The 23,180-nt window shown below is 39.3% G+C and overlaps 3 protein-coding genes across 6 annotated transcripts; 1 reads left to right on the top strand and 2 right to left on the bottom strand.

Moving 5' to 3' along the window:
• Positions 1–397: 397 nt before the first annotated feature.
• Positions 398–3,465, top strand: mmachc (metabolism of cobalamin associated C). The gene is made up of 4 exons (XM_053614601.1): positions 398–637; positions 1,256–1,453; positions 1,581–1,733; positions 2,778–3,465. Exons 1-4 carry the CDS (start codon positions 545–547, stop codon positions 3,111–3,113), a joined length of 780 nt encoding a protein of 259 aa, XP_053470576.1. The 5' UTR covers positions 398–544; the 3' UTR covers positions 3,114–3,465.
• mgst3a (microsomal glutathione S-transferase 3a) lies at positions 3,405–13,332 on the bottom strand. 4 transcript variants are annotated; one of them, XM_053614605.1, is made up of 6 exons: positions 12,321–13,332; positions 6,420–6,550; positions 4,987–5,060; positions 4,755–4,812; positions 4,574–4,646; positions 3,405–3,624 (listed from the first exon to the last, which is right to left on the bottom strand). In XM_053614605.1, exons 2-6 carry the CDS (start codon positions 6,534–6,536, stop codon positions 3,485–3,487), a joined length of 462 nt encoding a protein of 153 aa, XP_053470580.1. In that variant the 5' UTR covers positions 6,537–6,550; positions 12,321–13,332; the 3' UTR covers positions 3,405–3,484. The 4 variants fall into 4 exon arrangements, with proteins under 4 accessions (XP_053470580.1, XP_053470579.1, XP_053470577.1 ...); XM_053614604.1 differs by lacking the exon at positions 12,321–13,332 and adding an exon at positions 10,886–11,320; XM_053614602.1 differs by lacking the exon at positions 12,321–13,332 and adding an exon at positions 6,755–6,884.
• A 106-nt stretch (positions 13,333–13,438) lies between these two features.
• LOC128601405 (cytochrome P450 2J2) lies at positions 13,439–22,954 on the bottom strand. The gene is made up of 9 exons (XM_053614595.1): positions 22,514–22,954; positions 22,100–22,262; positions 19,678–19,827; positions 16,057–16,214; positions 15,705–15,881; positions 15,442–15,583; positions 15,098–15,285; positions 14,868–15,009; positions 13,439–14,751 (listed from the first exon to the last, which is right to left on the bottom strand). Exons 1-9 carry the CDS (start codon positions 22,694–22,696, stop codon positions 14,576–14,578), a joined length of 1,479 nt encoding a protein of 492 aa, XP_053470570.1. The 5' UTR covers positions 22,697–22,954; the 3' UTR covers positions 13,439–14,575.
• Positions 22,955–23,180: the final 226 nt, after the last annotated feature.

Here is a 23,180-nt window from a genome sequence, read left to right on the forward strand (position 1 = left end):
GCGGATTTATAAAGCAGAAATGTATGACGTCTGTAACTAAGCAAGTTTGTACAAGAGATCAGAATTTACATTTGGACAGAATTGACCAGTTAGTGGTGGAGAATTCTAGGAAATGAAGTAACATATCAAATAGCATCACAACAAGCACAACCCAGTCTATCTTCCATGCACTTACACTTCATCGTTTACATTTACATTCACACTGGACTCTTAAGGATAACTTAAGGATAGACTGATATCAGACTCTGACTGTCCTTGTGCTGTACTGTATGTGCAGCATCACCAACCATGTCAAGAGTTTCACTGTATATAGGTGCTCAAGCACTATTTATGCACATGACAACAAACTTGAAGCTTAAAAAGAAACAGAAATTGATGTCCTCTTTGGTGTCTGGTTGGTTTTGTATGCTATTAAGAAAGGATGGAGCTCGATAAATGGCTTTCTTATAAGCGATAATGAGTTTTTAACAACGAACAACAACTTCTTTCCCCCCGATTGTTTAAGAACTCAATTACCCATAATTCTTGGAGAGCGCCTTCAAATATGGCGACTTCCTGCGATACGGTGGTGAATGTTGTTATTCAGCCTCTTCGGGAGTCTTTAAACTCATTAGGTTTTGAAGTTTATCCTTTAAAGGTACATTCCTACTAACTAGTAGTTTGATATTCAAGTCAAATTCGAGAGGTTTTTAAAGATTGTTGTTAATTTCTCTTCATTTGGTGCCGAGTAGCACAGCAGTACACATGGAGGAGATGAAACTATTTTTAATATGTTTAGTGAATTACACATACCGTAGATTTGAAAATGAGTTATACACACCTTGTGTTTTTTCTTGAAGACGTATATATGACCATACAGAGAATGTTTTATCTAAATGTATTGCAAACAACAAAAAACTTTTCCCATGATGTACCTGCTGAAAACAAACAAACAAACAAACAAAAAACAGTAGAAACCATTACAGAAATTCTAATGGTTTCCACTACAAATATTATTAAAACCATTAACAATTGTAGTGTGTTTTGGGCCATATTCTATTATTCAGATTTAATGGTTTGTATTGGTTTCCACGAGACATTAACACGCCACTAGTACTGTAGAACCCAACACATTACCAGTAGAGACCCACAAGGACCATTGATAGTTTCCATTAAAACCAATGCAATTCTCATTATAACCATGGGTTTCTATTTTTTTTCAGCAAGGGTGTGACATACAATTGAAATAATGTTTCTCATCAATGTTTCCACACAGATAGGATGGTACAACGCAGTTGTTTCTCAGGCCCATCAGCTTCAGTATTCAGTGGATACTCTGGCGCTGGTGGTCCTGAGCACGCCGTCCATGTTTGAGAAAGTGTTTCTGCCTTTCCTGCAGAAGGGCTGCTGCGGAGGTGTCAGCGATCCGATAGATAAGTGTATAGCCCAGACCATCAAATCCTGCATCTCTGAGGTTAATCAGCCCTTTCTCGTCTTAATGTCGATGTTTTCCAGCACTTCGAATTGATCATATGAAACTAGAGAAAACTTCTCTCTGAGGTTGCAGTCATGCCCTTAAAATCATTTTGTTGTGATCTCAGTGTCTTCCTGACCAGAGTGTAGATATCACTTTTGACTATGAGATGCTGCCCAGCAGAAAGCCCAAGTTTCTGGCTCAGACTGCGGCTCATGTAGCAGGAGCAGCATACTACTACAAGCCATCAGAGATTCAGGATCCACCATGGGGGAGCAAGGTAAAGAACTGCATTCTTCTGGCCCATATTATACACTAGATGTCCAAACGTTTGTGGACACCTGACGATCAAACTCATATGTGTTTCTTCCCCAAAATGATGCCACAAAATTGGATCACACAATTGTGTAGAATGTCTTTGGCTGCTGTAGCATTACAGTTTCCCTTCACTGGAACTAAGAGGCTCAAAGCTGTTCCAGCATGACAATGCCCCTGTGCACAAAGCGAGCTCCATGAAGACATGGCTTGCCAATAGTGGAGTGGAAGTACTTGAGTGTCCTGCACAGAGCCTTGACCTCAACCCCACTGAACACCTTTGGAATGAACTGGAACACAGACTGCATCCCAGACCTCCTCACCAACATCAGTACCTGTCCTCACTAATGATCTTGTAGCTGAATGATCACAAATCCCCACAGCCATGCCCCAAAATCTAGTGGAAAGCCTTCCCAGAAGAATGGAACTTATTATAACTGCAAAGGGGAACAACTCAATATTAATGCCCATAGTTTTGGCATGGAGTTACTCAGGTGTCCACATACTTCTGGTCAAATAGTGTATGTTACAAAATTATAATTGCACCCAGAAATCATGGATATAGGGAATACCAATCTAAATACCACTAAGCAGAATCTATGATAAAAGTCTGAAACATTTGGGAAATTGCTCTTTTTATATGACTTTGTAAACCACATTATTTGTCAGTGATATTCAGGACAATTTAACTGAAAACAACCAGATTAGGCTATATAAAATCCATGCTAATAATCCAACTCTTTAAGGCTATAACAGTGTACGTTTCAATAATAAGTCATATTGGATTGTTAATGTAAATTATGCAACCTTACATATTTACCAGCTGAGATTTTTAAACTTTGATGCCTGATACATAAATACTACAAGTTAGTGTGCAAGGTGGGACTAGAAACATATTAGGTTTTAGAATATTTAGTGTCTGTCTTTTTTGGTCTCAGAATTCTTCAGCTTTTTAACTCTTTATTATCCTAATTTGTGCTCTAATTTCCCTTTTCCGGTCTCCCTCTAGAAGATGTTCGGAGTGTGTATCCATCCTCGGCTGGGGGGCTGGTTCGCTATCCGGGCTTTGCTGGTGCTGAAGGGTGTAGAAGTGGGTAAAGCATTACAGCAGGTAGCTCCCCCTAACTGTGTTAGCTCACGGGAGGCCAGGATAGAGCTTCTGGAGAGGTTTAACCTGTGCTGGCATGACTGGACCTACAGAGACATCATACCCACAGAGGAGTGCTACTCCACTAAACAAAGAGAGTATTTCATTACTCCTCCAGCCAAGCGGGGGGAGCTGCTGAGGCGCTGGGGCTTTCTACCTGAAGCAGAGACTGTGACACAGACCTCAACCAGCAAATAAGGATGGCTATGACCTGGCAGCATCTCAAATCAGTAGATTTGTCTCAAAACCAAAATCCACACTGACGACCTGTTATAGATTATTAGCTAAAGTGAAGGCACAAGGTATTGAGCCAACATGAATGTTCTCTTCAGTTAAGTTGCACTGCAGGGTTGTAGTCTTTTGTGCTGACTACATTTTGTAACGTCATATTTAAGAGAGATTTACTGTTGATTTGATGATTGTCAGTAATACATTGGTACTGAGTATGGATTTATGAACCTCTGGATTCATTACACAAATTCTGATGTATCATATTATTGACTTTATTTTACTAACAACATCAGTCGCACATTAAAACGAAACATACAGTAATAGTGTGTCTGTTTTATTTAGAGGGTTTTAAACATCCCTCTGGGCCACTTGGGTTGGCAGCCACATCCCAGCATGGTTATGGCAGAGTCCATAGTACACAGTAATAGACCCAGCAGACCCACGTACCCAAAAGCTCCACGCATCCTTTTCTCAGGAACTGTTCAAGAAAAAAAATACAAGAAGCAGAGTTTTGGTTTAGGATATATCGTATGTAAATACGTACCAACATCAAATGATCACATCTGACTTATTTAATGGTGCAACCATATATATATATATATATATATATATATATATATATATATATATATATATATATATATATATATAATTAATGGTGTAACCATTTATAATCTTGTACAATATTTTTACTACATAAAACATTACATTACCTGTTTTTAATGGAAAAGGACATGCATCAGTGACTGAACATCATTCAGTGTCAATAGATCTCTTGCTAGCATCTTTGTTTTATTTAAATACGGTAGAATTATACCACAGCGCTGTTAAATGCTCAATTCTGTCTGGACAGAAAGTTGTTTATTATTATTATTACAGCATGGCACAAACAATAGGTCCACCTGCAAGGTTTTTCGTATTTATGGAAGGAGTCTCCAGTGTCAGGGTTTTATAAGGAGCTGTTTAAAATGCTGTAACAGGAACTAACTTGCTTTGTGTGCTTTGCTTTCCACAACATGAAATGTAACTATAGAACTCACATGAAAATAATAATAATGTGCCATTCATTAATTAACACAAATTGAATAGTTGGCAAGTTGCTATGGTATAAGAGGAATTCCAGGATGCTCCAGGATAATCAACTTCGGGTGGAAACGGTTTTTTTTGTGCCAGGATTGAAATATCAGGTAATTTCTTACATCCAATTTCTATGGATGTCCCAATCTGAACCAGAGGTCCAGTGATATCTGGGCCTGAAGCAGTAAGATCTGGGATATTATTACTTGTTATATTGAGGCAATGACTGCAAAACCTAACACACTGAATACCTTGTGATAAATTACAGCTTTATTTTGTTCGAAGGGTACACAAGGTTTTTCATTTGACTACACATAACAATGATAAGAGAAAACAAATGAGCTACTGACCTCCAGAGGAGTATCCATGTGCATACACTGCTCTACCAGCAATCCAGATTATTCCCAAAACACTGGCCAGACGCTAACACAAACACACACAAAAAACATATACAGAGAACCATATAAATATAATATGACTATTAGCTATAGCCAAGTCCATATTGTCAGTTTCGTATATGACTGTACTCACTGGATGGTATATGCCTCCAGCAGCCAAGAAGAACAGGAAGGATGGCAAGACTTCAACACTGCAAAGGGAACACGGGGGGGGGGGGGGGGGAAACACTCAGACTGATCCAAACACTGCTGTGGGTTATGAACAGCACTCTATCGCTTCTCTTTCTAGACTACATTGATTGCTGCTGAAGACATGGTATTAAATGCTGCTCTATTAATATTACACTGGCTGTTGGGACACATACGTATTCTGGTGAACTCTCTGGATGCAGTTGAAGATATGGCCATTCTCTGGGTCATCGCTGTACATCGTGGGATACTGGAGACAGGAGAATGAAGTTGAATGATTTTCTGTGTGTTTTAATAACTTCAATAGTTTTATTGTAAACCAAGGTTGGTCTTGTAATGACAATAGCTTTTACATTTACATTTATTTGGGAGATGGATTCATTCAAAGTGAGGCTAGCCTATTTATTGTGATAAAAGTACAAGATTACAGTCTTACGGTTAACATGCGGCTTAGCGAACTTTCACTCTTTGTAACCTATCAGGATTCTCATTTATGGCATATTAATGAGGCCAGCAAACAGTTTCAGCGAGAGAGCACTTCACACTAGACTGAATAAAGTGATTTATATACAACCGTGTTTACAAGAGCACAAAGTCAACCATGTAGAACTGGACACCAATGGCATCTATGGAGACGACACCACCACCAAGTCTAATCCTTCTTGTTACTAATTTGTATGCCAGAAATACCCTTAAATTATACTTCAAACAGAAAGGAAGTGATTGAAGAAAAACTGTTTCAGACATTTGACCTCGCTGTGACATTGATCCTGTTTGGATCAATTCCAAAATATAATCAGTTCATCTGCTGGTTACAATGATAGTTCCAGTTCAATCCTACAAACATTCAACCACTCATTCGCAAAACATCAGGCTAATGAGGATCTCAAATGCACAGACTGTCCATAAGTATTTGGACAGCGACACGATTTTCCTCCCAGTTTGCCTCTGTACATTTGTTATGATGCATTCAAGATGTGACTGAAATATAGACCTTCAGCTTTAAGTCAAAAGATTTAACAAAAAATATTGCATCGCATACGACCCACAAACAAGCAGCAACTGAATGCGACTGCAGTAAAGGCCTGGCAAAGCATCTCAAGGGAGGAAACTCAGCATTTGGTGATCTCCATGGGTTCCAGACTTCAGACAGTCATTGTCTGCAAAGGATTTGCATCCCAGTGTTAAAAACAATCCTTATATTTATAATTACGTTAGTTTGTCCAATTACTTTTCAGATTGTGAAAGTCTACAGTTGGAATACACTATAAATGTATGAATTATTTCAGGCATTTAACCAAAAACCCATTGACCCATTGACGGACCACGGAACCGGAAGTGCAAAATTGGGAACTCATTTCCGGGTTTTAGGACAAATCGGACATGACCTCGCGGGCACGCGCAAATGCCAAGTGCGTCATTTGGGACAGAGAAATAATATACTATTTTTGAGAGTATTGTTATTGTGTAGTCTGAACGCAGAGTGTAGGATATCCAGTGCAATCATAACAATCTCGTTAGTCCAAAAGACGATATTTGTAGAAGGGGGGGGATAGTGAAGCAAGTGCTAGAACTCGGGTAGATAAATGTGAGTTATTTATTCACTCACCTTCACATTGTATTTTTTGCGAGCCTTCACCACAGCATAGGACAGATAGGTCAACTGGAAAATGGAAGCTGTTCCAGTCAGCAGCACAAAGCCATATTCCTTAGATAAAACCGCCATGCTCTCACCTCAAGCTGAACAAAAACACCTGGATGAGCTATATAGAGTAACAGTGACAGACATGAAACTTCAAACATAAACAACTCTTAGAAGTGTGGACAAGATGTAACAAACATGGACCTGCATGAAAAGTTAAAGAACAATACACTTGCTAAAGTCTCTTTAATAACTAATGATCATTTTTTAAAATGAAAACGTAGAAGGTCGGGAAAGCCTACCTATACTAGTTCACCTAGCTCAGCCGTGTAGTTCAGCAGAATCAGTGGTGTGGCCACAAAGAGAACAAGGCTCTTGAATACGGTTTCTCATTTTCAGTTTCTTATTTGAATTCCACCTTAAATTATTGCAGCTACGACACACCGCCTGTAGAGGGCACTCAAAGACTATAGTCTTTTCCAAAAGGCATTTCCTTGGCAACGAATCTACAGTAGTTTTTGTTGTTAGTATAATTTTCTCAAAAAGGATCATTTCTGTTGTATAAAATACCTCATTTCACTTAATACTGAATTCCAATAATCAGCCTAGTGTTTAAAACATTTTAGGCCACCAAAATCACACCACAATCTCAAATCACCCTGCTGGAACAACAACAACGATAGAAACCATCAACTGTTAAATATTAAAACCATTACTAAACAATTTCATTACGTAGTAGGACATATTAAGGACAGAGGTCCTTAATGGGCGGTTGTGGCCCAGGTGGTAGAGTGGGTTGTCCACTAATCGTAGGGTTGGAGGTTTGAGTCCCTACCCACGTGACTCCACATACCGAAGTGTTCTTGGGCAAGAACACTGAACCCCAAGTTAGCTCCTTACATGGCAGCTCTGCTACTGTGAGTGTGTGTGAATGAGACACAGTGTAAAGTGCTATATAAGTGCAGACCATTTACCATAATGGTATCCATTAGACATAACATATTACCAGTAGAGACCCACAGGGACCATTACAATTTCCATTAAAACCATTCTATGAGGGTTTCTATTGTTTTTTTTCAGCAGGGCAAAACGACTTCCTAACATAGGATTTATCTCCAGTCTGGTCCAAAGTCATTTTCTCCCATAAAAGCATCCTAAAACGTGGCATAAAATGACTAATTATCCTATATTAGTCAATCTTCAGACTACTGGTTGAGACATCAAAACATCTTCGGCCACCAAAATCTCAAGGGACTTCCTAAAACACCATAATTTGTATAAATACAGTGTGTTCCAAAGTCTTCTTCACCTTTTGTTGCGGATAAAAATGTTTGATTTTGCTGCGGCTTTTTTCAAAAATTGCGATGCAATTCGTGGAGTTTTTTTGTGCTTTTTTGCAGAAAACTACTGGAATTGGTGAAACTGTAATTGCACAAAATAGTTTTGCACAGTCTTTCACAGTGACGTTTGTTGGTAATTGAGACCTTTTAGATGTACTAATGTTTGACGCACGTGAATCAAAGAGGGCTTTGGCTAAATGCATGTTGTGATGACGTCTTGGCCCAAATCTGTGGGAAATCTGCTTTAATTTTTAAAAATTGCAAGCTGCTCAGAATATTTTGGAGTTTCCTTGATTTTGCTTTAATTTCTGTGATCGCAAAATCCTGGAGGGACTGTTCAGCTAAATCCACAATGCAATCCACAGTTCCAGTTTCAGAAATGCTCAGTTCTTATCAAAGAACTCCAACTATTCCACAAATGGTTGAGCTGGACTTTATCTGAGCATCCATGCAGTCAAACAATTTAGTGTAGTATAATGGAGTACAGAAGATGCCTACTCTGTTTTTCAAGACAAAGCAGGTGAAGGTGACACTTTTGACAGTGTTAAAAATTAAGTCAAGTCTTGTATTCCTTTGGCCTTCTGATAAACACATCATTAGAGGTAGTGTTTTTCTGGTTTTTTTTCTTTCTTTCAGACAAGGACACAAACATAAAAGCCAGATAAATGCTTTAAAACATGGAATAGACTTGGTGATATCATCAAATTTTCCACAGCTAATTGGATTATCAATTTGGCAAAACCAGAGACAAAGTCTCACCAGTAGAATACTGGTTTCATACAACAAAAGAGTCATTTGGACAGACTGTTTTCACCAACACTCTGGAGATTTTATTCATCTGATGTTTGTTTGTAAATGCCTCAGAATAAACATTGTGTCAAAAAAAAGGCACCAAAAGGCATCAGAATACTTCAGTACCCCAGTCAGACAATACCAATCAGTCACATGTGATCTGTTGGGCAGGGTATGGCAAATTAGGTGCGGGTATAGTTAGATTGCCAAACACTTGCACTATAGAAAGTCATCTGTATGCCATACACTTACCTATAGCAAAGAGCCCTGAAACTGCAGCAGAGCTGGAGGGACTGAGAAACAAGGATCACTCTTATAAACTGGACAGATGGTAAATTTGCCTGGCTGAAAAAGTACTGGAACGGCTTTGGAACAGAGGATGACTTGAGTTATAGATTACATACAATGAATCCACTGGGAGTGTAGGTGCTTATCTCAAAGATGTCCAGTGGTTCTCCAATCCAGAAAAAATACTGTCATAGAAATGGTAATTTATGATATTTTTAAACTATTATTATATTTAAAAGTTTTAACATTTTACACCTATAGAATATATTCTGTGGAAAAAGGAAACATGCCAGGTGCATGTCAGGCAGATAGTGTAAATACTACTATGTAAAGATGCAAACTATAACAGAGTCCTCCATGTTTATTAGTTTTAGCATTATTCAAAGAAACGCTCTGAGCAAGTCTTGTAAATGTTCACAAAGTCACCATTTTCCACTGTGGGGAAACAAAACTGTGAATAGGTCTACTCTAACTTATGCTCTGCTATAACATGCTCACACTAAAACCTATGAACTATGCTTTAGTATGAGGTTCCTGTGTGTGTAATTGTGACTAGCAATGTTATTTGCTATGTTACTTATTATTACTTATACTACTCCACTTGCAATAAATAATGATATCATTCAATAATAAAATTGTTATTGAATTTGATTATTTAACTGCAAAGGTTGTTAAAATGGTACAATACACTTCAAGCAGACATGAGTGTAGTCATACATGACCATTAATGATTAACTTGATGAATTTATGAAAATCTGAATGAAAAGATTTGATCATACTCAACATCGAATGAATAAGGAACACTGTTACTGGCTTGTTAATGAGTTATTAATGTTAATGAGTTGTCACTGGCTCAGTGTGAAAAATGTTTGAAAATATGGAATAACCTGAGCGTATTGAATGGTTTGTATGGGAATATTAGGCTTAAATAGGATGCTTTAGGATAAACTTTGGGTCAGGTTGACAAATTATCCAATTTTATGAAGCCTCATTGTTTCAGATTGTGGTGGCCCAAAATGTTTTAACCTCAAACACAAAACTAAACATTGGCACATTTGTTTTAGCTTAGTGATTCTGCATTTTATATAATAATCACATGATCCATTTAAGGGTTAAAATCTCTCAGTTGGATGATGCAATACAGTTTAAATAAGACACACCACACAGATTAAATATGACTAACGAGTGTCCAATCTGCAGTCATTTAAGGTGGAATGGTGAACTCAAATAAGAAACCTACAGTTGGAGAAAAAACAAAAAACAAAAAACAGGCCATGACTCACAGGACTTGTTTTCTCACAAGGGATGATCCAAAACAGCCAGTGCTAACACTGGTGAAACTTTATCAATGTTTTAATGAGAAGTTAATGGAAAATTGAGTCACACATCATTATGAGGACTTGATGCTTATTTGGCAACAAACAGTTAAAAGCTGCTCAAAACATGTGTTAGTGATCTGTTACATGGTCTGTGCAGTTTAACCTTTGCTTTCTGGAGTAAAGGTGTAGTTGGGAGTGTACTTTAATATAATCCATAAAGGTGTGAAGCTGCCATGTTTAATTCCCTTTAATACACTGTCCATTTTTCAGTCATCAAAATCTATGCTTCCAGGTCATGGAAGGTAATAATATGACCCTTAACATATTACTCAAAAGATTTGGGGAATATACATTTACATTAAGAATTTGTTTTTTGTGTGATTAGTGTGTTTTTCACATCAACACTTTCAGGTGAAACATCAGTCTTTATGGTGTCTATGATTGTTTTTTTTGATTCCTTGTGGAAAATTTGAACAAAATGTGCTAAATATTTGACACAAACAGCTGTGTAATTATGAGCTACAGTACATTTTACAGCAACGTGATAGATGATTCATTGAGATCAATTCACATCATGGGGCTATTTTCTGTCTCTCCTTAAAAGGATGTTAAAGTTCAAGGTCAGTGTTCTCCAATAGATGATATTCTCAACAAAAGTCTGTAGTGGACAATGCTGAACCAAAGCAGATCAGACCTTTTTCTTTCTTTCTTTCTTTTTTTTCCAGGCAGACACCTTTTCTTGGACACTTCCATAATGCTTTCCTGCATTTCACTTTCTCCTCCGCTTCCTCCTTCATCTTTAAACTGGGTGCCTTGTGGTTGTATGGATGTTTGCCATCTGGGTTTAGACATGTAATCCATCATCACACACCACATTAGGCTTGCAATTTAGCAGACGGTCATTTGGACTCCTACAATCAATAAGCTATTTTTATTTTATGTTTTGTATAGGACGGATTTATTTTCTGCACCACAATACCCAATACTCACCACTCATTCTCCATTACAAATTTATATTGTTTTCATCTGTTTTGATGATTAATTACCATATGCTTGTTTAATTAAGTATGTGATGGGTGTTATTACCGAGTTCACCGCTAGTTGGGGATATTTCCACTATTATTTGGACTGATCTAAAAGGATAAGAACCGTCGATGTTTATTGTAAACTCCTGTAAGCTCTTATTTCACAAGTCATGTTATATTTTTTAGTACAAACTGATGTCTAATTACAAATGTTATTCAGCACCAAATGTGCAGGAAGCCTTTTCTGTGAAAAGCCTTTATTTAAAATGTCCCACTATACGATCACGTGACCAAAAGATTGAAAGGAAAATGGACTTTATTAAAGACAGCAGATTTAATGGGACATGCTGTGGGACCGATTTATTTTCTGCCCCACAATACCAAATACTCACCACTCATTTTCCATGAGTGCAGATAACCAAAGCGACACCGTCGCACATGCGAGAAACAAAAATGCATGGAAAAAGTTTATTTAGAAGTATGTTTTAAAAAAAAATTTGATGGATAAGAACCTGGGCTCAGCCCCGGATGATTAACTGTCCAGCTAACGTTGATTAGCAGTCCGTAATCTAATCTTGTGTTAGCTTCCCCTTTAACATTAACGTGTGTTGTTTTTTGTTTTTGTTTTAATTTGGTTAAACTTGCGATTCTCTGTAATTGGTGCATGTTTATTTGAATTCCACCATTCACAGACCCAGACAACCACAGTCAACTGCCGTCACAGGGAGCATGGAGCCTATCTTAGGGGACACATGCACAATTACACACACTGGGCAATTTAGAGATGCTGGGCTGGGGGAGGAAACCCCCTAAAGCACAGGGAGAACATGAAGAAATTGTGTGAAAAAGGCGGAAATTGACTCACCAACGCCAGAGGTGTAAGAGAAACGTGCTAATCACTAAGAGGTGCAGGCGGTGCCTTATTTTACTGTCATTAATGCTATTTAGTAATCTAAATGATAACACCATGCACACTGTACACACTGGAGGATGTACACTCACATTCAATAGAAAGTGCTAAATTCTTATTTGGTGTAGTCTTCTAAACATACTGAATTTAAGTAAAAATTTTGCATCCACACATGTTCAGTTGTTCAGACTTACCTCTGCCTTTGTAAATTTAATCAAATAAAGGTTGAACACAACGAGCAACGCTTTCTCCTTGAATTTCACCATCTTATATCCAGAAACATACACAATTTTGGTAGAACCTCTCCTGAGACTGAAAACGTTCCCATACTTTTCTGCTAACTGGGAGAAAAAAAGAAATTTTAACATACAATCAATGTGTATTGAAAGTGATACCACCTAATGTTTATGTTTAACCACAGACTTAACCTTTCAAACAAATGCTATTCTGTAAGAACTGATTCAACACTAGTTTAGCATAGTGTACCTGTTTAAAGATATTAAAAGCATATGATTTACTAATATAGATTGCACTATAAATATTTAAGTTCATTTGTTTAAGACTGTTACAGTACAAATAGTTATCACTTTGTTCCTATAGTCATTATTAGACTTACAAAAAAAACCCTCTCATCTTATTCATCGTTTTATAGTCACCTCCTGTAAAGACATTTCCCAGGAAAGGAAAAGGCAGAGGTCCAGGAGGAAAGTTAGGTGAATTTTTGTTCCAAATAATATGAATAAAAAACAAGAGAACTGCAGTGAAAATCAGCCACTCTTTAAAAGTGAACAGCTCGTAGAAGGAATAAAAAATCATCTTGGCCCGAGGACAGATTATTTGGAGCAATGCTTTGGATAGTCCTCTAGTGTACCTCAAGCTAACATGTCTACAGCTGTGCACACGGTTCAGGAGTTCATGGTTACATAATCAGCCTCTTGTGGTCTCCAAGTAAAACAGAGGCCAAAATTAACTATTTACGTTTTGCTCCAGGGGAAGCACACTCCAGTGCTGTTTTTCCCACTGAATTCCACTTTCCTTTTTACATACAGTACAATGGTTTTGAAAAGCCTCATTAATTTAATACATTTTTTTTTTTTGATTCACCATACCCAGAATATCATAATAAAAAGTGGCCACATTACGTGACTTGTGGGATTTGAACAGCTGCAAATAGTGCTACAGAAAGACACAAGACTTGTGTTATGTAATATGGTCTTTCATGAGTTACTAGTGGAAAATTTTTTCATCTGATTCCAAATGTGATAAAATCACCAGAGCTGATGCTTAGACATGTATGACATTAAACAGGAGATACTTTGAACGTGTTTATTTTAATGAATATCTTAGACAGTTATGGTAAAGAAAACTATATGTAACATAATGTTTGTAATGGTTTTATATTGGGCGGCATGGTGGCTTAGTGATTAGCATGTTTGCCTTGCACCTCTGGGGTTGGGGTTCCTCCACCCTGTGTGTGCAGAGTCTGCATGTTCTCCTTATGCTGCAGGGGTTTCCGACAGGTACTCCAGTTTTGTACTCCAGTTCAACATGCATTGTAGGCTGAGTGGCATTTCTAAATTGTCTGTAGTGTGTGAAAGTAGTTTGTAGACCTAATGATCTCTCTCTCTCTCTCTCTCTCTGTCTCTCTCTCTCTCAATGTGTGTGTCTGTCGAGCTACACATGCTACTCCTGAGATACCAGTGATCCTGACCCCTTCTGCTCTAAAGACCTGCCTGATCTATCCTGATGCCCTACTTCTTGGTGGAGTTCTCATCACTTATGCTGCTGCTAAGGATGGTCTCACATGGACAGCCCAAAGATGAATAAGATTACTAAGCATGGTACCACTTAAAAACCATGAGGGTGGCTTTGAACTGCAACTGATATGAGCAGTCTGCACTTAAGTTTCCTGGTTATAAATTTTTTGACTATGTAGTACACAGTTATAGAAGAGAAATAATTTATAATCACACTCTCCAGTGTCACCCAGATGAATATGGGTTCCCTTTTGAGTCTGGTTCCTCTCAAGGTTTCTTCCTCATATCGTTTCAGGGAGTTTTTCCTTGCTCATTAGGGATATATTCATACAGTTAAATTTTATATTCTGAATTTATATATTTCTGTAAAGCTGCTTTGTGACAATATCCGTTGTTAAAAGCGCTATGCAAATATAATAGAATTGAATTATATACCAAAAGCAAAGGTGTTTGAAGAAGTATTTCCCCTCACAGTAAAGGGAGAATTATAGTGTGGTTAAAACTGAATCATGTCAATCAATATATTGTGCATTATAGCTATTCTGTACTATAAATCAAAATAAAAGTCTTCATGCTTGTAATTTCTAATTAAATAGAACATAGCTGTTGGAATATATCATAGGGGTCAAAATAAGGTTTCTTACAACAAATAGCTTAAAAGCGTATATATATATATATTTGTGTATGGGCTCTTAGCGTGGGGTGACACATATGCTGTAAGGTCTGGGTGCATATGTGAAGCCCAGCTGGCCTTCCAAGCTGAGATCGTCTCCAGGACCAGGGGAGAAGGTAAAGCACTGCAACAGAGAGGTGAAAAACAGGAAGAGCTCCATACGAGCCAGCTGCTCCCCCAGACATGATCTCTTACCTGCATAAAGCATAAAAAAGACGTCTTGTTCTAAGTATTACATTAACTGTTATTTTTTGTTTGTATTATCCATTTATCAGACATCTACAGTATATAGCGTTGAATATTTGCTGTACCTGCTGAAAAGGGCAGGAAAGCATCCTTCTTCAGGAACTGGCCTTGATCATCCAGAAAGTGTCCTGGGTTAAACATGTCTGGCGTTTCCCATTCGTTCTTGTCCTTAAGCACAGACGATAGGTTTGTAGTCACAGTTGTGCCCTAATGATGAGAGAAAAAATAAATATAATCTGTTACATTGTATTTGTGTATACATAATTATTATTTTATTTGGTGATTAAGGTCAAACCTTTGGTATGAAGAATCCACCCAGTACAATATCTTTAGAAGCCATCTTGGGAAAGCCCAGAGGCACAGTGTTACCCATCCTTTGAATCTCATGAATAACAGCTTCAGTGTAGGGCATGTTGGGTTTGTCAGCCATGCTGGCCTGGCGTGACTGTCCAATCACTTTGTCTATCTCTGCCTGTACCTTTTCTAGAAAAATAAGACAATTGTCGTAATTTCAAAAATAGTTGTGAAGCAAATTGAATGTAGGACAGTATAGTTTTCAGACTCAACAGACTCCTTCTCCACGTTCCTCTGTAAGTACTGACTTATGATGTTTATGAAATGGTGTATGCATGTGCTCACTCTGTATCTCAGGGTACTTCATCATGAAGAGAAGACCCCAGCGTATTGTAGTGGCTGCGCTTTCTGTCCCTGCTTCAAGCATGTCCAGCATTGCAATCAATAATGTCTCGACATTAAATCCAGCTTCAGGATCACTCTTTTTCTAAATTATTCAAAAACAGAAGTGTTAAACGTTGTCCATGACTGGTTCCTTGCCATTTATTTTTTTGCGAATAAGGCCCACATACAATTACAGAGAAAATGTGCTAACATTTTAAACAAACCTTTTCCATTTCTAGAAGGAAACTGTCGATGTAATCCCGAGGATTTGAGGGATCCCAGTCCTCCTTGTGTCTTCTTAGTTCTTCTTTTAAGAACTCTATTATTTTTGTGTAGTTGGCAAACATCTTTTGATGCGGACCAGGAAGGTATTCAAAGAGGCGAGGGAAGGCATTATATAGCTACAAGATTCCACAGAGGACACAAAAATTAGACAGTGGTGAATCTATTTGTGAATACATCACATAATGTAGCTAGTCGCAAATTAGATTTGCATATGTTATATTTAATGTATCAAACTTTTATGTGAATAAAAATGGTTTGAATTGCTCTAAAAGCAGAATTTTGCCTGCTGACCTGAGCTCGGTCAGAACCTGCCAAAACAACGGCTTCAGTATCCAAACGCAAGATATTCAGGAAATTCTCATCGTGGTATTCAAAGCGATGACCAAAAACTAGTGCTGAGATGATGTTTGCAACTGCGTTGTTGATGAAAAACTGGGGATTAAAAGCACCTAAATGGGCACAAAAATATGATTTGTACATTATATACAGTTGCAATCAATATTATTCAACCCCCGTTGCAAATCAGGTTTATTGTCAAAATTTACAGACTTTCAGCGATTTGCAATGAACAAATCAAACAAAAGAAATTGAAATAGTTCAACACAAGGAATGCTTCAAGTGGTTTCCTCAAATTCAACTCAAAATGCAACTTATAATGACTTCTCCAGTTTCAATATTATTCAATCCCCTGAATAGAATCCCTCACAACAGCACAAATATGCAAAACAGGTGTTGTCTCAAACACACCTGATGCAACTAATCAAGGGCTTCATTAGTTGCGCCAGGTGTGCTTGAGCTGGAACACATGAAATACCTGAACTGGCTAGTGGCAGAAAATACATTAAACACCTGTACGGGACAGAAAAAGGAAGCTATCAACGGCTGCAACCAGATTTCTGAGAAGGGAGGTTGTGAAAAACCGCAATGTTGTCCCGGTTTTTTTGGCCCAGCCCTCCAGTGGGTGCAGCGTCTAGTGGCCACAGGATCCAGGGGACTTGATAATGTAACTCAGTTTGTGGGACTATTGGGAGTCCAGAATCCAAGGCCATCCTGGTACATCTTTTGGAGGGGGTCAGCCTTGCAGATAAACCTTCCCTGCCATTCACCACCTATTATGAGCAGGCAAACAGGGTGACCTCCTCCCCAAGGCTCCAGCCTGAGACCCAAGAAGTGGTCTCACTTGCCGAGCTCGAGCCGGAGGTCAATGTGGCAACCTTCTCCCCAGAGCTCCAAAATGAAACCCACAAAGTGGTCTCACCTACCGAGCTCCAGCCCGAGGGCAATGTGGCAACCTCCTCCCCAGAGCTCCAGCATGACATCCATGAGGTAGTCTCATCTATAGAGCTCCAGCCAGAGGTCAAAGTGGCCAAGTTCCTGTCCCAGGTCGAAGAGACGGCCTCCCAAGCCAAGTTCATATCCAAAGTCGAAGAGACGGCCTCCCAAGACACGTTCCTGTCTGAGGTCTAAGAGATAGCCTCCCAAGACAAGTTCATGTTCAAGGTCGATGAGACAGCCTCCCAAGACTGTCTGAGGTTGAAGAGACGGTCTCCCAAGCCAAGTTCCTGTCTGAGGTCGAAGAGACGGCCTCCCAAGCCAAGTTCCTGTCTGAGGTCGAAGAGACGGCCTCCCAAGACACGATCCTGTCTGAGGTCAACGAGGCAACCTCCCACACCAAGTTCCAGTCTGAGATCGATGAGGTGACCTTCAATGCCAAGTTCCAGTCTGAGATTGACGAGGCGACTTCCCACACCAAGTTCCAGTCCAAGGTCGCTGACACGACCAACCAAGTTCTCCTCATGCCTGAGACCGACGTCATGACCGACCAGGTTCTGCTGACGCCTGAAGCCGACGTCACAATCAATCGAGTTCTGCTCACACCTGAGTCCGTTGACATGACCAACCAGGTTCTGTTCATGCCTGAAGTCGACGTCACAACCAACCAGGTTCTGCTCACACCTGAAACCAACGTCACGACCAACCAGGTTCTGCTCATGCCTGAAGCTGATGTCTCAACCAACCAGGTTCTACTCACGCCTGATGCCGACGTCACGACCAACCAGATTTTGCTCACGGCTGAAGCTGATGTCACGACCAACCAGGTTCTGCTCACACCTGAAGCCGACGTCATGATCAACCAGGTTCTGCTCATGCCTATAACCGACGTCACGACCAACCAGGTTCTGGGCACACCTGAAGCCGAAGTCACGACCAACCAAGATCTGCTCACGCCCGAGTCTGCTGACATAGACAACCAAGCTCTGATCACGCCCGAGTCTGCTGACACGGACAACCAAGCTCTGATCACGCCCGAGTCTGCTGACACGGACAGCCAAGCTCTGCTCATGCCCGAATCTGCTGACATGAACAACCAAGTTCTGCTCATGCCCGAGTCTGCTGACATAGACAACCAGGTTCTGCTCATGCCCGAGTCTGCTGACACGAACAACCAGGTTCTGCTCACGCCTCAAGCCGACATCACGACCAACCAAGATCTGCTCACGCCCGAATCTGCTGACACGGACAAGCAAGTTCTGATCACGCCCGAGTCTGCTGACATGGACAACCAAGTTCTGATCATGACCAAGTCTGCTGATACGGACAACCAAGTTCTGCTCACACCCGAGTCTGCTGACACGGACAACCAAGTTCTGTTCACGCCGGAGTCTGCTGACACAAACAACCAAGTTCTGCTTACGCCCGAGTCTGCTGACACAACCAACAAAGTTCTGCTCATGCCTGAGTCTGTTGACATAGCCAATCAAGTTTGGCCTGTAGAGTCAGTGAAAAACGACACTCCGCTTCCCTGCTCCGCTGAGGATGTCGCTCCGCCCCCATGCTCCACTGAGGATGTCGCTCCGCCTCCATGCTCCACTGAGGATGTCGCTATGCTCAGGACGTCGCCCCGTCTCCATGCTCCACTGAGGACATCGCTCCACACCAAGTCAAGCCCCTGTCTAAAGCTGATGACACAATTTCCCAAGCCAGGTTCTCACCTAATGACCCTGGCAAACCAGCCTCATCCCCATGTCTGCTCCTCTGCTCCTTGAGAAACCTACTACTTGTTGGACAATGCCTGCATTGGAACCTGAGGGGCTGTGTGAACATTTTGCCAAGAGGGCCAGGGTCGCCAACGGAGGGAGCGTATTTTGGCCCTTCGGGAGAAGCACCCTTGGGGGGAGGGGGTTCTGTCATATCACAGTAAACCAGTAACTACATATCCCATCCTGCACTGTGGCCTACAAACATGGCTGCCATGCACTGCAATTCCCAGAACAATCACATTTATTCTAATTACACACACCTGTTTCAAATTCACAGCACTCTTAATCACAGTATGAAGAGACTATTTGAACACAATGACTTTGCAAATTATTGAGTATTATCACAGTACCAAGCGTTTATACCATGTTCCTCATTTTTCTTCGTGTTCATTGATCTTATTTCTTGTTTTTCGTTCTCGTTTCTTGCTTTGCCTAGTTTATGCCTGTCTGCAGATCACCTGACTCATTGCCTGTTTTTAACCTGCTATTGTCTCATGATTTGGATTTGTCTATCTGACTCTCTTTAATAAGAGCTCTTATCTGCACTTGCATCCGTCCTAACCTTCATTAAGTGGATTTCGTGACACATTTCAATGGCTTTTGTTTGATTCGTTCATTGCAAACAGCTGAAAGTCTATACATTTTGAGAATAAACCTGATTTGCAATGGAGGTTTAATAATTTTGATTGCATCTGTACATAATTTGGCTGGGAATGTCTATTGAAAATCTGTTATAAACATCATATATGATTTGTAACAAATAGTCCTGAACTGAGATACTGTATATTTCTTAGTTAATGGGGAAACCTGCTTTAGCTAAGAAACCTCCCCAGGAATCTCCTGAATAATAAGTTTCAGAGTGGCCACTTACCCTGTTCTGCTTTGAAAGCATCACACAGAATTATGCTCTCCTGCTGGATACTCAGCTCCAGGGTCTTCCTCCCTTCACCAAAGTTGCGTAGGTGTGTGATGACAAACTTCCTCTGGTTTTTCCACAGGTACCCATTACTGAGAGCAACACCTTCAGAGCATGGCACAGCAAGTCTCAGTGTATCCAATTAGATTATATTTATAGGTGATGTAGTGAAAAAAGATTACATGTAATGCATGTAAAATATTTCAGTATCAATCATGAATATTAGAAACACCTGATGAGGTCACAGTCTGTACACTCAAAAAAAACCAAACAAACACTGGGTTATTTTGGAGGTTAAGGGAATGAATGAACAACAGAACTTGCAAATAAAATATTCTAGTTTATACCGCAGCACGGCTGAATGCTCGAATCTGATTGGTCAGAAGGTGTGCATTCTTTTTGTATAACAGCACGGCTCAGAAAGTAGTTCTGGCTGTTACATGAACAATAGGTTTAAATTAATGTGCTTATTAGTAACAGGTCATATACAGGCACTTGTATGGCAGATGCTCCACATGATTTAAGAATAATAATAACAACCTGATGTTAAAAATGTGTTAGTGTTTCTCAAAGTAAAATGTGTAATCGTATTTTTTTTTTTAGGAGACATTTATTTAACATTTATGGAAGGAGTCTCATTGTCAATACCTTGCAACTGCCATGTGACAGTTAATTTACAGGGACTTGTAAGGCAGTCATTTATGTAATAAACTGATTTTAAAATATATGCACTGTTATTTACCATAAAATGGGTGAACCTTTCTGTAATGAGACATTTATGGAAGGAATCTCCAGTGTCAGTTTTCTGCTACAGGAAATCTTCAGGACAGACTTTTTATTTTATTTTTATTTTTGCACTTTGCGGTTTCTCGTTAACATGACAAGCTGCATGCCATGAGAGGAAAAAGTTCATGAGAAAACATTATTATTAATTAACATCTGATATGTAAATGGAAACAGGAGATAAATCCTGTTAGGTTAGCTAATATTTAGCTGACTAGCATTAGCAGTGATCATTGTGAACATGCGTCCTAAAAACACTGCCATGAGTTATTACAATATAATGTTATAAAGGGGGCTTAATTATGTTAAGCATCTTTGTGAATACAGTTGATCCCACTCTTAATTTTTCGTTTCATTTTTGTTTTTGTTTCACATGCAGAAGCTGCTACGAAAGTTTTTGAAATATGTCTGAATGTATGTGCTAATACACAGAGGAGCTTACAATGTCAGTAGAAGAGGTTACACTGGGCAAACACACCTATTTATGGTTATTAGTGTTAGCTTTATTATGCTTCTAAAAGATCACGTCAAAGATATCAGTGATACATATAAAACCGTCATTCCACAGATGATAAAGGAAAACTTGGGCTGTTATATTTCCACTTCTTGTATTTTCAGTGTAAAATGTAGCACTATAAATGTTTTACAAATATGTTTATTACATAACCGATTGTACAAATTCTAAAGCTGGTTAACTCCCATCCATCCATCTTCAACCGCTTACTCCTTTTGAGGGTCACGGGGGAACCTGGAGCCTATCCCAGGGAGCATCAGGCACAAGGCGGGGTACACCCTGGACAGGGTGCCAGTCCATCGCAGGGCACACAATCACACACACATTTACACACCCATTCATACACTACGGGCACTTTAGACACACCAATCAGCCTACCATGCATGTCTTTGGACTGGGGGAGGAAAGCGGAGTACCCAGAGGAGGCCCCTGCAGCACGGGGAGAACATGCAAACTCACAGAGCCACAGGAATCGAACCCCGACCCTGGCGGTGTGAGGCGAACGTGCTAACCACTAAGCCTCACTAACCATTAACTCCCATGTTAATAAAATGATGATTAATATTTTAATGTTTAAAGATACTTATTGTGGTTTTTCCCCTCCTAATTTATAATAAAGGCTTCTTTTATCTGTGCTGAACATTACATCATATTTCTACAGGTATTACTTTAAGCAAAATAATTCCCACATACAGTAAGAAAATAAGACATCATTAACTGGTAAATATGACCCAAAATCCTGGTTATTTTAACCCAACACAGCACGTTGGGTTAACTGAACAATCAATTTTGCTAAACTAAATTAATCCAGTGTGTTATATATGCAATAGTTGCCCAGTTATGTGGTTAAAAGAACCCCAGACATTTTTGGAGTGTACATACTGTGTACATACTGTTAGGTCATCAAAAATGTTTTGCAGGTGGGGAGACACCCTGACAATATGGTATCAAAGACAATCATTTGTAATAATGGTGAAGAACAAAAACAATATTCATTAATTGAGTAAAGTACATGCCCCACCCCATTATTATTATTATTATTATTATTATTATTATTATTATTATTATTATTTTACTTACCAAGTCCATTATAGATTTTGTGAAAGAGAGGGACAACAGGTCGGTCTGCAAAGCTGTCTAGCTGAGTAATGAGAGCCTCCTTCACCATTTTATGTCCAGAGATAAACACAGTTTTCTCACTGCCCCAACGCAGGCTAAAAACGTCTCCATACTTCTCGGCAAGCTTAGTTTGAATACGTACAAGTAATGGAGAAAAGAGAGAAAGATAATGGTAGCACATTTTCTACACATGTATCACAAAATATTTTTATTACTTTGACATAAAATTTTTATTATTTTATATTATTAATTTCTGGCCACAGATGGTAAGAAAATTATATATATATATATATATCTGTGTGTGTGTGTGTGTGCGTGTGTGTGTGTATGTATATATATATCCAAAGAAATATCCAAATAGTCTTTTTAGCCTACCTTGTCTATTGTTTTGAAGTCAAGCCCAGTGAAAATGTTTCCCACAAAAGGTAGGGGCCATGGTCCTGGTGGAAAATTGGATGGATTTTTGTTCCTGATGACATCAAGAAGTAGTAGGAAAAGAAAAAATCCTAAAAGCCAGCTCTTCAAATCAAGATATTCCACTAAGTAGTGTAAGATCATTGTGTGGTTTGTGAGGATTCTGGTGGTATGTCTGCTCCTGTGTCTGAAGGTTTGTGTACTTTAACTGTCTTGCTTAAACGCCCGACCCGTAGCTGAACTGGAGCAGAGGGGAGAGATTATGTAGCTACTCAGAATTCCTAGAAAAGCTTCAGTGTGTTTTTTCCCCAACTTCCTGCACACACACGCATGCATGCAAACGTGTGTATTCCCAACACCGACAGCTTTTTGCAATGCATACAACATATAACCAGACTTTAGTTTCAATCTCTGATGCATTTATATCAGCAATTACACAAATGAAACTCACATTACAGGAATTCCTCTCTGGTCTCAAGCATTATATTTATGGTCAAAGGCCCTGCTGAAATATAAAAAAGTAAAAATACCAGGCCCATGAAGGAGGATTTTTACAAAATATGAAATGTTTACTATCAGACTATTCATGTGTGTTAAATATACACACGATATGGCCAAAAGTATGTGG

This window comes from Ictalurus furcatus, chromosome 25, assembly GCF_023375685.1.
Source record: "Ictalurus furcatus strain D&B chromosome 25, Billie_1.0, whole genome shotgun sequence".
Lineage (NCBI taxonomy): Eukaryota > Metazoa > Chordata > Actinopteri > Siluriformes > Ictaluridae > Ictalurus > Ictalurus furcatus.